Raw genomic sequence first — 12,531 nt, forward strand, 5'->3', positions numbered from 1 at the left:
GATGCACAGAACTGTATGCATAGCATTTTCTGTGAAGATTACACTCCTCAACATTGAAATTGCAATACCAAGAAGGAAAAGTAGTAGAATTATGGAAATAACAGAATCAATAGAAATGTGAATGATATGCAAATTGGGAAAAAATTGAATTTAAAATTTCAAAACGTCTTGATTTATTCAGTATCACTTATGAGAGAGGTTAATAATGGCTGTCTGAGGAATATTATGTCATGCTCAATGCAATAGGCACAAAAACCATCAAGGTCTGCTGTTGTCACCTCCCTTTGCTATTATTGACCAATGACATCCCAGATGTGCACCATGAAGGCAGGTCTGGGATCTCTGCAGGCCAAGATGAAAAGTTTCGGCCATGCATGCGGACCACAGTAGAATGAACAACATGAAACCTGGCATTGCCTTGTTGAACAATGGCTGCTTAGAGAATTTTCAGAAATGATTAAACCACTTAATCCAACGTCAAATGAATTTAACGTTATTTTGTTAGTGTACCTGCAATGAACACTACAGTGGTCTAGCTACAGTACATTATACTACCTCACAACATGAGCTGGACTGATGACATGCTACTTCCTGAAGTCTTTTTTATGGCATTGCCACAAAATCTGGAGATAGACCCTGGAGACTAGAATAGAGCAATGCAAACTGAAATGGATGTCTATCCTCTTCAGTGATTAGTCCGTGTTTTATATTGGATGCATTATTTGCCAAAGATTAGTCTGTAGACCATGTGGACAATGCCATGAAAAGGCTTTCACGAGGAAACATCACATTGGACCTTTTCCCAGGGCAATGGTGTGGAGGGACATAACATATAGTAGCCAGACCCCTCTAGTTTTTATTCCATGTACATTAACTGATGTAATTATACTACTCCAGACTACATCGAGCACATCTGAGACATCATTGGTCAGTAATTGCAAAGGAAACTGGCAGTAGCAGATCTTGATGATTTGTGTACAAACGTGCAATTAGTGTGGTAGAACTTTCCTTGGACAACCATTAATAACTTAAATAATTTGATACCATCATCATTTTCATATCATTATCATTATTTTTAAGCCTGTGCTTTCAATAATTCCATGACTTTACCCTCTCCTTATATTAATTTCAATGCTGGGAACTTTATGTCTTTCTGTAAATGGCAGACTGCTGCAGAGGAATGTTTTGCACTACTTTTCTCTATAGAATTTTTCACTTTTATACAAATATTATCTGTTTATCTGTTGTTGCTTATAAAGCAGCAACATGTACTAGTCTGATACAGTACAGTAATACAGTATACATATTTGGAGCAGTGAATAGAAAAGCTCATTCCTAGGACCATATAGTTGATTTTTATAAAAGTAAAAAAAAATAAACACTCAGAGGGGCAATATATTAATATAATAAGAACAAAAAACCTGCAATTTTGACTTGGGGACAAGTTATTATTAAGTGGAAAATGAACAGACATAGCCAAAATTCGAATTGTTCAATAAAACTAAATATTTCTCCAAGAAAATTATTGCAATTGCATGTAATTTGTTATTTGCTTGTGTATATTGGGACAAAAAAACATAAGAAGAGGCAAATTGGACATAATTTTAAACAAAACCAACAAAATTGTTGGCTCTTTTCCAAAATTATGGGTGAACAACTTTGTTTCAAGCATGTGATACTTGTTCAAACTCACCTGTGACAAGTAACAGATGTGGGAAATATGCATATAACACCTGAAATTAGGTAAAAAAGTTTACTCAATCTATGCATTGTGTGTCTCAGTGTGTGACATTAAACATGGAGAATAGAAATAAGAGAAGAGAACTGAGGACTTGAGAACAAAAATCGTTAAAAATTTTTGTTCTCAAGAAATTTTGATGTTTTTTTCATCACAGTGAACAACATAATCAAGAAGTTTACAACCCATGGCTGTTATGATCCGGAACCATGGAAGATCACAATAGATCATTGGCAAAAAAGGTGACAAGAGCATTGGCAACTAATCTGGCCTCCATGCCCTTACTAACCAGCAACACTAGAGTAGCTGAGGGGTGAACTAACATCCTATGCACCGCGAACCCAGCCGGAGAACTAGCTATCCTAAAGGAAGGAAGGATGAATAGCTCTCTGCCTCAGAAATAGCCTGCAAAGGTATAGCAAGCCCCCCACATTCAAAGACTATGGTGATATAGGAAAACATAATACACAGATGGATGATAGGATTAGCAAAGGTGAGGCCCCATTGACTAAATAGGAAAGGATAGGAAAGGGGCTGATGTGGCCAGAGAAAAACCCTACAAAAACCCAAGTACCTGATAGTACAAAAAGTCCTCAGATCGCACGATCTGAACTCCGTCCTTTATCAGGCGCTCTTGTCAAACCAATGAACAGAAAGCAGGAATAATTACAAATTCAAAACGCAACAAACACATGGACTTATAGGAGCAATACTCCAAACATAGCTGCAGGGATCTTCCCAGCTAAGCACCTAGAGGGAAGATTCCTGCAAGCTAATGAACTGACAATCACCACAGTAAATGACAAACCCAGATAAGAACAAAAAGAACAAAACAACTTAAGAAAGAACCAAGCACTTATCTGGGGTAGATGTGGTCTGGAGCAAGATGAGAAGGCTGGTAAACTGGAGAACAAATGAGAACCAGCTCAGCCTGCTAGCAGACCAAGGTTTAAATAGGCAGAGAGTTAGCAATGGAAACGCCCATTGCTCCAGCACACCTGGTCTTTGTCCACACCATTCCTGGACACAAGATGGAGCCTCACAGCAGCTAAAGCATAACTGACATTCACAACACATGGCGCTGTACCTAATCCCCATAGATGTGGATGACAGAGAAAAATATATGAAAGGTTGCAATGCAGGATAGTCTGGTTGGTGGATAAGCAACCCCAATCAAGTTCCCAAGAAATTCATGCTGTCTTTCGGGCTCAGGGTGCATCAGTGTCAGCACAAACACAATGGCAGGAGACTCAGGAGGACCCCACTGCTGACACAAAGATGTAAAAAAAGCTAGACTGTAGTTGGCAAAAATGTACATGAGTAATCCAAAATCTTTCTGGGAAAGCATCTTCTGGACAGAAGAGATCAAGATGGAGCTTTTTGATAATGCACATCATTCTACAGTTTACCAAAAATGGAATGAGTGTTCCAAAGTAAAGAACACAGTATCAACAGTCAAATATAATAAAGGTTTAACAATGTTTTGGGGTTGTTTTTGTGCCTGTGGCACTGAATGTCTTGTCTTTGTGCAAGGCATCATGAAATCTGACTATTGCCAAAAAATATTTTGGGTTGCAATGTAGTGCCCAGTGGCAGAAAGCTGGGTTTGCTTCCTAGGTCTTCCAGTAGCACAAGGACCCCAAACATGTTTCAAGTAGCACCTAGAAATGGATGGAAAGAACGCCCTCAAGACTTCAGAAGTGACCAGCAATGAGTCCAGATCTAAATCCCATTGAACACCTTTGGAGAGATAAAAAATACTGTTTAGAAAAGTCCCCCTTCAATTATGGGAGACCTTGAGCAGTTTGCAAAAAAAGTAGTCCAGAAACCCAATTGAGAGGTGTAAGAAACTATTTAATGGTTATAGGAATGATTGTTTCTAATTATTTATTTCAAAGGGCGTCCAACCAAATATTAAGTTTTCCCATTTTTTTTCTGTTTTTTTTTTTTTTGCTCCAATACACACAAAGGAAATAAACATGTGTCTAGCAAAATGTATGATTACATAAATATTCTGGGAGAAATATTTCATTTTCTGGGACAATTTCCAGGATGCTAACACTTTTGGCCATGACTGTATATGGGCCTAGCTGTGTTTTCTAAGCTTCAAAGATCCAAACCCAAAATCCTCCTGCGCACAGTAGTATAAGAGGTAATGAATGGGCATGAAATGCCAATATCTGATGGATAAAACTCCTATAGTTTTAGAATATGTAGTTAGGACATATTCAAAAATCTTGATTATTGCGAACAGAAGCATCAAGTCATACACACAGTGTTTCTTGTGTCGGAACACAGTCATTATTTACATTATTTAGTAGATTATCATTACATTTTGTCCAGATTAATAAATAAGTACTGTAGCTCTTTGTATAATAAGACCTAAAGTATATTCTATTAGGAAAGAGGTAATAGGACATTATTACTCAGCTGTATTCTTCCTTCCATGTATACATTATTAAGAGTTTGTAGTTTAGATTTGCATTTAGCCAACATATTATTTTGCAAATTATCTCTTATATTAAGTTCTTTGTGCATGTGTTGATAATTCTACATACAGAATTGTTCCGTTTTCTACAGATTAACCTTGTGACACAAACATAATAATGTGTCCTTAATGAGCTTCTATAAGCGTCTATTGAAGCGCTCAGTGGATTGTGGCAAAGAAACAAACACAATGGTACTCTTATGAGTAAGAGGCAGAAACATGCTTCCAATATAAATGACGATATTTCATGCTGAGCTATAATACAAGACAAGTAATACATTTAAAATACATAAACCTGGCACTTACATTAGTTACAAATATAATACCGCAATTCACAACAATACTAAAAATAGAGCAGTGACGGCTAGGGTTTATTAGTGACTATTAAAATTTCAGAACATTGCTAATGGTTTAAAATCATTTAGATAATGTATTACAGTAAGTCAATTGCAAACTTAGAAGAAAATAAGCATTTGTGGCACATTTCTAGAAATGTTCTATAATGCTAGCATTTAATGAAACCTCAACTTTTGTAAGCCTAAACTTATGTATAAAAGTAGAAGGAATTCATGCATTAAGGAGTATACTTCTATGGTGCTAAGCGTGGATTTATATATAGGGAAGACAGAGTAAGCCTGTGCTACACACACAAATACCAGTTCATCATCTCCTTTGCCTGTGGATACAGTTTGATATCTAAAGGGGTTATCCCTTACTTGGACAACCCCTACTCATTCCCCATGTTCGCCCTCATAAAAATAAGAAAGCCTATACTCACCTCTGGTGGCTGCATGGTTCCAGTAATGTCAAAATTCACATTTCTGGGACCCACATGACTTGTTTTGACATGCAGGTTCCTCCCCCAATAAGCACTGGCTCCCTTCTCCCCGCATTTATACGATTAGGTAATTAACATGAAGTGAGTGGAAGCCGCAGTACTCACTTCCTGTTAATTACTTAAACATCTGAAGGTGGGGAGAAGGAAGCTGGAGCTGATTGGTTGCAGGGCTCGAGTGTCATCACAATATCACATGGGCCCCTGGAAGGCGACGTCCAACACTGATGGGACCGTGACGGCACCAGAGGTGAATATAGGCTTTTTTATTTTTATGGGGGCGCACATTGAGAATTAGAAGCTGTTGTCCAAATAGTGAACAACCCCATCAAAATTTCTCTCAACTTCTCTTGTCCCTTCTTGGTTGTGATCCTAATATATATATGTGCTAAAGCAAATAATATCTGATGGAAACGGGGGTTCTGGGTGTTGGACCTTCGCCGATTTGATCATGACGACCTATAAGATGGATTCATTATCATTTTGTTGTGACTGGACTACACCTTTAGCTGGAAAGAGGAAAATTCCTTTGATCCTCTCTGTATTCCCTATATATGTGTATGTATAGTATGTAATTTGTATTTTTTAGTGCTGTTAATATTTTTTATGCATGCTAATTTACAAAATATTATACTCTAATTTTGTTTCTAGCTCTGGACTTTTAATCCTGGCAAAACCGTTAGACAGAGAAAGTACAGACCGCTACATTTTGATAGTGACAGCATCAGATGGCCGGCCTGATGGTGTAAGTTTACTTTCTAATTATTGATTTTTTTCTTTCTTAAAGGTAACCTGTCACCAGATTTTTGAGTTCTAAAACAAAACCAGCACCTGTGCTGCATTTTATAAAGGTGCATGTTGTCCTCTGATTCCCCCTGTATAACCCACAAATACGTTTATAAAATCTCTCTCCATGTATGCTAATCCTTGGATCTGGTCCGATGTGCATGCTATTTGGCAGCTTCTGTCCCCCCTTTTGGTGCTGATTGCGGTCCTCCTTTGTTGATTGATGTGGATGACGTCTTCAGCGCCATCCATGTAGCTAGGCAAAATGTCATGCCTGCGTAGAGATATTGCTTGATTGTCCTGGCGCATTTTGCTCTGCCCTATTATAAGCAGAGACGAAAATATAGGTGCGCCTGTGCGAACTAGCAAGTTCTCTGCTTAGGTGCGAGATTTTGCCCGGCTACGTGGATGGTGCCAGAGGCGTCATCCACATTAGTCATCAAAGGAGGACAGAAATCAGCACCAAAAAGGGGGACAGGATCCACAAAATAGGATGCCCATCAGACTGGACCCATGGATTAGCATACATAGCGGGAAATTTTATAAAGGTATTTGTGTGATATATAGCAGGAGTCAGGGGACATACACCATTATAGAATGCCACACGGGCTGCTTAAGGTGCTAGTTTGATTTAGGATTAAAAAAATGTGGTTACAGATTCCCTTTAACTGTATTTAGCTATTCTGTCATTATATGTAAATAATTATGTAAATAATTCTGTCTTTAAAAAGCATGGGTCTAATATTTTGCAGCTGGTGAATTAATTTAAGGGTAGTGAGTCTCGCAAAAAAAAAATACTGTCTATTGCTAAACTTGAATTTTTATTTTGTAAGTATTATATTAAAATGGTATTTCCATATAACATAGAACATATTAACCTGTGTAGCCAAAAAGGCCTTCATATTAGAAAATTGATGCCTGTTTGAAGCTAGAAAAACTTGCATCAGCTTCAATAGAGACACGTGTATGCAGTTTTCCCTATTGAAATTTATGCCAGTTAAGAGGTAAAGTTTAATTGTTTTGCCAATTCTTTAACGTCTATAAATTTCAATCTAGAGAATATACAGCCATGACTCTAACAATGGAAATGCAATAAGTGGTTGCTTTGCATTAGTAAATGTGAAAGGGACTGAGTTTTTTCAGGTTTTTTTTCAGTTTTTTACTGTTCGTCATTTAATTTATTGAAATTTATACAGGAACTTGGGAAAGATTTGTGGCATAGCATACTCCACTCATCAGAAACATCAGATGCTCCAGATTCTTGAAGAGGCATGTACCTCTTCGGAAACCTGGAGCATCTGACTCCAACAAGACCCATCATCAAAAACAATGAGAAAATCAACGGTCTTGATGAATTGAGGCCTTTGTGTACAATGAAGGTCATAGATTGCGATCCATACCCTATTAGCTTGAAATCTGAGCAACAGTCATTTAGGAATTGAGTGATATTACTCAATAGAGAGATTACTGCAAAAGACATTTGGCCACCTGAAGCTTTCCTTTGAAATATCAGCTATTCATCAGGAAAGATTCCTTTAGTTAGAGATTGGTCACTTGAAACAAACCCTTTAATCAATGTTGATTTTGAGAACTATCATTATATTTCATTCAGCATGATGCTGCCACTGCTATATTTGATGGTAGGGATGATGTTTTCTGCCACAGATAGCATTTTGGTATCCGAATTGATTTGGATCACCTTGGCTTGATTCACCCGACTATGTATTAAGTATTATGTACGCATTGTTGTCTATGTAGGAAATCTATTATTTTGTAATGTATAATTATGTAAATCACATTTTGGTTATTAACATGTATTAATATATTCTATTCTTATGTGTTTATCTTGTGGGGCTTAATAATCACAATGAGGCATCATAGTATATAGTGGTGCCCCTTACCTTTGTTATATTGCACGCTGTGGATTCACTTTATGGTTTGCCCATAGGTTGCCATTAGTTCAAATGGCCGCTGCGGAGTCTGCATGCGCAGTAGTGATCTGGATATGTTGGTAGGCAAGGGCTTCCGTGATGGGGTCGTGTAGGTCTTTATGACATCAATGGGTAGTATTCTTCCGCCCCACGCCTTCCCCTGGAATGCCTGACAGCTCCAACCTCCAATGAAATCACTCTATACATGCGGCCGCATGATGTGATTACCCCTCCTCCCACTTCCCGGACCCTCTTTAAAAACTCACACTTCACACATATCATGGCGGCCCCCCGAGTAAGCTATTGTGAAATGCACGTCGGGGCGCGTGCAAGCTCCTGTGTGACCACCTGCTCAATATGGGCAAGTTCTGGCTGAATTTACATTCCGAGTGCAATATTGTCTTATAGCTGTAATTGTTAGACTAGATATTAGCTTTGTTATACATCGCCACCAAGTGGATTTAATTGATATTACAGCAGTCTATTGCACATAATACTTTGAATATACCTACATTGTAGTTACCTGGCCCTTTTGAACTTCATCGCTATTTTTACATATTATCTAGTGATGTGTGCCTAGCCATTTTTATTCTGTGCTCTACTCACCTGGATTCCTACTGTTGTTGTAATTGAATTACTTTTTCCTTCTGAAAGAATTTTTGATATTTAAGATTTCAATAAAGATTTTTATACTTCTCTCATTCGGGTTTTTGTATATCTTTATCCTTTTTGGCTATAAAAACTACTACTCCCCTTTATCTTGTAGTTGTCCACATATAGAATTTTGCATATAGCCCAAAAAGATCTACTTTGGTCTTATTTGAACAGAGCACCTTGTTCCAAATACTGTCTGTTTCCCATACATGGCTTTTTGCAAAGGGCAATCAGGACTATGGCTTGCTTTCAAAAATTGTTTTCTTCTTGCCGCTTTTCAATAAAGGCCAAATTTGTGGAGTATACGACTAATGAAACTATACGATTTGTCCTGTGGACAGATTCTTCCACCTGAGCTGTGGATCTATGCAGCTTTTCCAGAGTGACCATAGGCCTCTTAGCTGCTTCTGAAATAAGTTCTAGATATGTAAATGATTATTTCCTCCTACACATGCCAAAGCTTAGAGCTTGAACTTTACCATATTTAAACTGTTGACCACGGAAATGCTGCCTTTCTGCCTGTTGGATACAGACGGTTTCCAAAAGCAGATGACCATGACAGTCTTCTAGTACTAGTTTCCCAGTCCCCATTACTTCTCTAATGAAGCTGTGCCTGCCCTACATCAGCATATCACAGACAACTACACCCGTTCCTTGAAAAACTCTGTGTCTGACAGGGTGCATTTCACCACTGACACCTGAAAAAGCAAGCATACCCAGGGCAGGGGTCTACATCTCACTGACTGGGCACTGGGTGACTCTGGTGGCTGCAGGAGCAAGTGGAGAAGGGGCTACTCCACAATTCTTCAAATCCCCAAGGCTTGCGGGACAAACCTTTCAATCTACCACTTCCTCTACTGCTTCTGCCTCCTCCACCTCCTTTAGGGCATTCACTTCTGCCCTCAACCTCTTCCTTAATGTTACACACATTCCAACAGTGCAGAGAGGATTCCCCCACCACCGTACTGTGCAGCCAGGGCTCACTGCAATCAGGCAGTGTTAAAATTAAAAGGCATTGGAGAACGTAGTCACAGACGTGAAGCGTTGTGGACAGCTATCCAAGCTAAGTTTTAGCAATAGCTGTCCCCACTGAATCTGGAGTCAGGGAAGCCCTTGTGCAATAATGGTGCAAACCTGGTGGCAGCCCTATGCCAGTTCAAACTCACACACATGCCTTGCATGGCTCATGTCCTCAAACTGATTGTACAGCAAGTTCTAGGCCATTATCCCAGTCTAGATGCGCTGCTGTAGAAGGCACAATCATGTATACTTACTTCCACCATTCGCACTCATCGACTTGCATCGCTAGTGAGGTCTTTTGGCCTTCTGGTTAACTATTTAATATGCAACACTGTGAAATTCCACTCTGCACATGTTGCAACAATGAGCCCTGGTGCAGTATGTCATGACGCCTGGGCCAACGCAGCATGGCTGTGGGGCAAATCATGCTTGTGGAGTGGGTACAGATGAAGAGGCCATGCACCCTTCTGCAGAGTTTCAAAATGGCTACTAGGATGGTTAGCGCTGACGATGCTGTTGATCCTAATTCCAGTTATCTGCATGCTGGAGCAGACTTTGAATTGTTTGCGGGAGTGGGTGATGATCCCAGAGGAAGAGGAGGAACCAGAGGAGAATGCAGAAAGGAGACCAGTATCTATAAGGTCTGGGCTGTCATCACACAGGTGGGTGTTGTGGGAGGTATGAGTACAGCGATCGAGGGTTGCTCATGGTATCATACAAACTGTTCATAAAGATGCTGTAGCTGCAGAACAAGTAGAGGAGGATTAGGAAACAGAGGTGATGGGCCCACAACAGTCAGGAGATGAAGAAGATACTGATCTATTTTCTGTTGTCCGTGGTTGGTGGTAGGTGACAGAGTAAGCAAGCTTGAAAGTTAGCCCGCCACCAACACACCATGGACTTGGACCTCACAGAAACGCCCAACTCATGAGCACCTTCTTGCTGTACTATTTGCAACATTATTCCTGAATTGTTAGAATTAGAAATGCTGACCACTGGGTTGCCACTCTGGTAGATTTTCTATACAAGAGTAAATTTTGCCAGATGCTTCCCCCCCTTGGAAAGGGACGTGTGTACGCTAGAGTATCAAAACAAACTTGTCCACAATATTAAGAGTGTTTTTCTCCAAGACAGTAAAAGGGCATACAGTACAGTATGCATCGCTGTTTCAGACTTCCAACCCCGAGTACAAGTCTAACACAGTGAATGGCTGAAGAGAATGGTGCAGGAGTATATAGAGTTCAATATCAATGCCATCAGGGTAAGTTTGGCCCATTTTGCATTTTCGTCTTTGAGTGGCCATAGCTAGCCAGTCACACCTTGTAGGTTTTGTCAAGCCTAGCATTTAGCGTTCTCTCAGAACGTGTCTTCAGCACTGCTGGCAGTGTCCTGATGGATAAGCACATCTGGTTGTCCCCTGAAATTGTATACTGCCTAACTTTCATCAAGATTAACAAGCTATGGATCTCCAATAAGTTATTCTTTCCAGTCACAAACTGTGAAGACAAGGCGATGGTGTAGTTTTCAATATTCTGCATTGATCTAGCCTTATTGCAGTCTTTGACACCTTTTTCATGGCTTCTGTGGTTGCTATAGCTTCTGCTGCTAATGTTACTAAAAAGTGACTTGGTGGTGCAATAAGTAAACAGTGTGTTCACTTCTGTTACTTTTTCAATGTGACTTTTTTATGTATGAATCACTTAACATTCTTCCTATTCCTCCTTTTGCTTCCTCCTGAGTCACGACAAGGCACATTTTTTGAAATGTAGAGATTCCAAGTTGAGTCTCCAAGTTGTGTGTTGTCTGTAGAGCCTGGGTTCTCAGAAAAACAGGCCTATTCTTTTCACTAATTCACCTCTTCATTTGAAAGTTGTAAATTCTGGCCCTGACCCTGTCTGGTTCATGGCTCATGCCTCAATGCTGCGCCAAAACACTATTTGTACTTTGGGGAACTTGATGCCACTATTCCTTGTGTTTGCCCCTAATTTTTGGAAATGTGGATAATCCAAGTTGGATCTCTAAGTTGGGTCTTGTTTGTAGCGACAGGGGTCTCAGAGGAACAGTCATACTCATGTCACTCATCCACTTCTTCATTTGAAAGCTTTAAATTGTGTTTCAGACCCAGTGTGGGGCATGGAACATGCCTCTCTGCTGCACCAAAACACTTTTTGTACTCTGGGGCAATTGATGCCACTTTTCCTGGTGTCTGCCCCTAATTTTTGAAAATGTGGAGACTTCAAGTTGGGTCTCTAAGTTGTGTCCTGTCTGTAGGGGCAAGAGTCACAGAGGAACACCTGTCACTCATTCACCTCTTTATTTGAAATCTGTAAATTTTGGCCCAGACCCTGTCTGGTGAAAAGCCCATGCCTTACTGCTGCGATAAAACACTATGGGAGCTGTGGGGCAATCAATGCCACTCTCCTGGTGTCTGCCCCTAATTTCTGGAAATGTGGAGACTCCAAGTTGGATCTCCAAGTTGTGTGTTTTCTGTAGTGGCAGGGGTTTCAGAGAAACTGGCCTACTGTCACTCATCCACCTCTTTATTTGAAAGCTGTAAATTCAGGGCCAGACACTGTCTTGTGCATGTCCCATGCCTCACTGCTGCGCCAAAACACAATTTGTATGCTGAGGCAATTTATGTCACTTTTCCTGGTGTCTTCTGCTAATTTTTGGAAATGTGGAACTCCATGTTGTGTCTTGTCTGAAGTGACAGGGGTCTCACAGGAATAGGCCTACTCCTGTCACTCATCCATGTCTTCATTTGAAACCTGTAAATTCTAGGCCAGACCCTGTCTGGTGCTTGGCCCATGCCTCACTGCTGCGCCAAAACAGCATGGATACTGTGAGGCATTTTATGCTCCTGTCCTGATGTCTGCCCTTAATTATTAGAAATGGGGAGACTCCAAGTTTGGTCTCTAAGTTGTGTCTTGTCTTTAGTTGCAGGAGTCTCAGAGGAACAGGACTACTCCTTTCACTTATCCACCTCTTTGTGTGAAAGCTGTAAATTCTGGGCCAAACCCTGTCTGGTGCATGACTCATGTCGCACTGCTGTGTAGAGACACTATGGGTACTCTGGGGC

At 40.1% G+C, this 12,531-nt stretch overlaps 1 protein-coding gene across 1 annotated transcript in view; it reads left to right on the top strand.

The window, feature by feature from the left end:
* Nucleotides 1-12,531, top strand: part of PCDH15 (protocadherin related 15) — a 2,365,808-nt gene that overhangs the window by 1,374,211 nt on the left and 979,066 nt on the right. The window contains exon 18 of the mRNA XM_075348720.1: nt 5,713-5,806. Coding sequence (XP_075204835.1) covers nt 5,713-5,806 — 94 coding nt within the window. The remainder of the gene's footprint in view (nt 1-5,712; nt 5,807-12,531) is intronic.

This window comes from Anomaloglossus baeobatrachus, chromosome 5 (assembly GCF_048569485.1).
Source record: "Anomaloglossus baeobatrachus isolate aAnoBae1 chromosome 5, aAnoBae1.hap1, whole genome shotgun sequence".
In the NCBI taxonomy this organism is placed as follows: Eukaryota; Metazoa; Chordata; class Amphibia; order Anura; family Aromobatidae; genus Anomaloglossus; species Anomaloglossus baeobatrachus.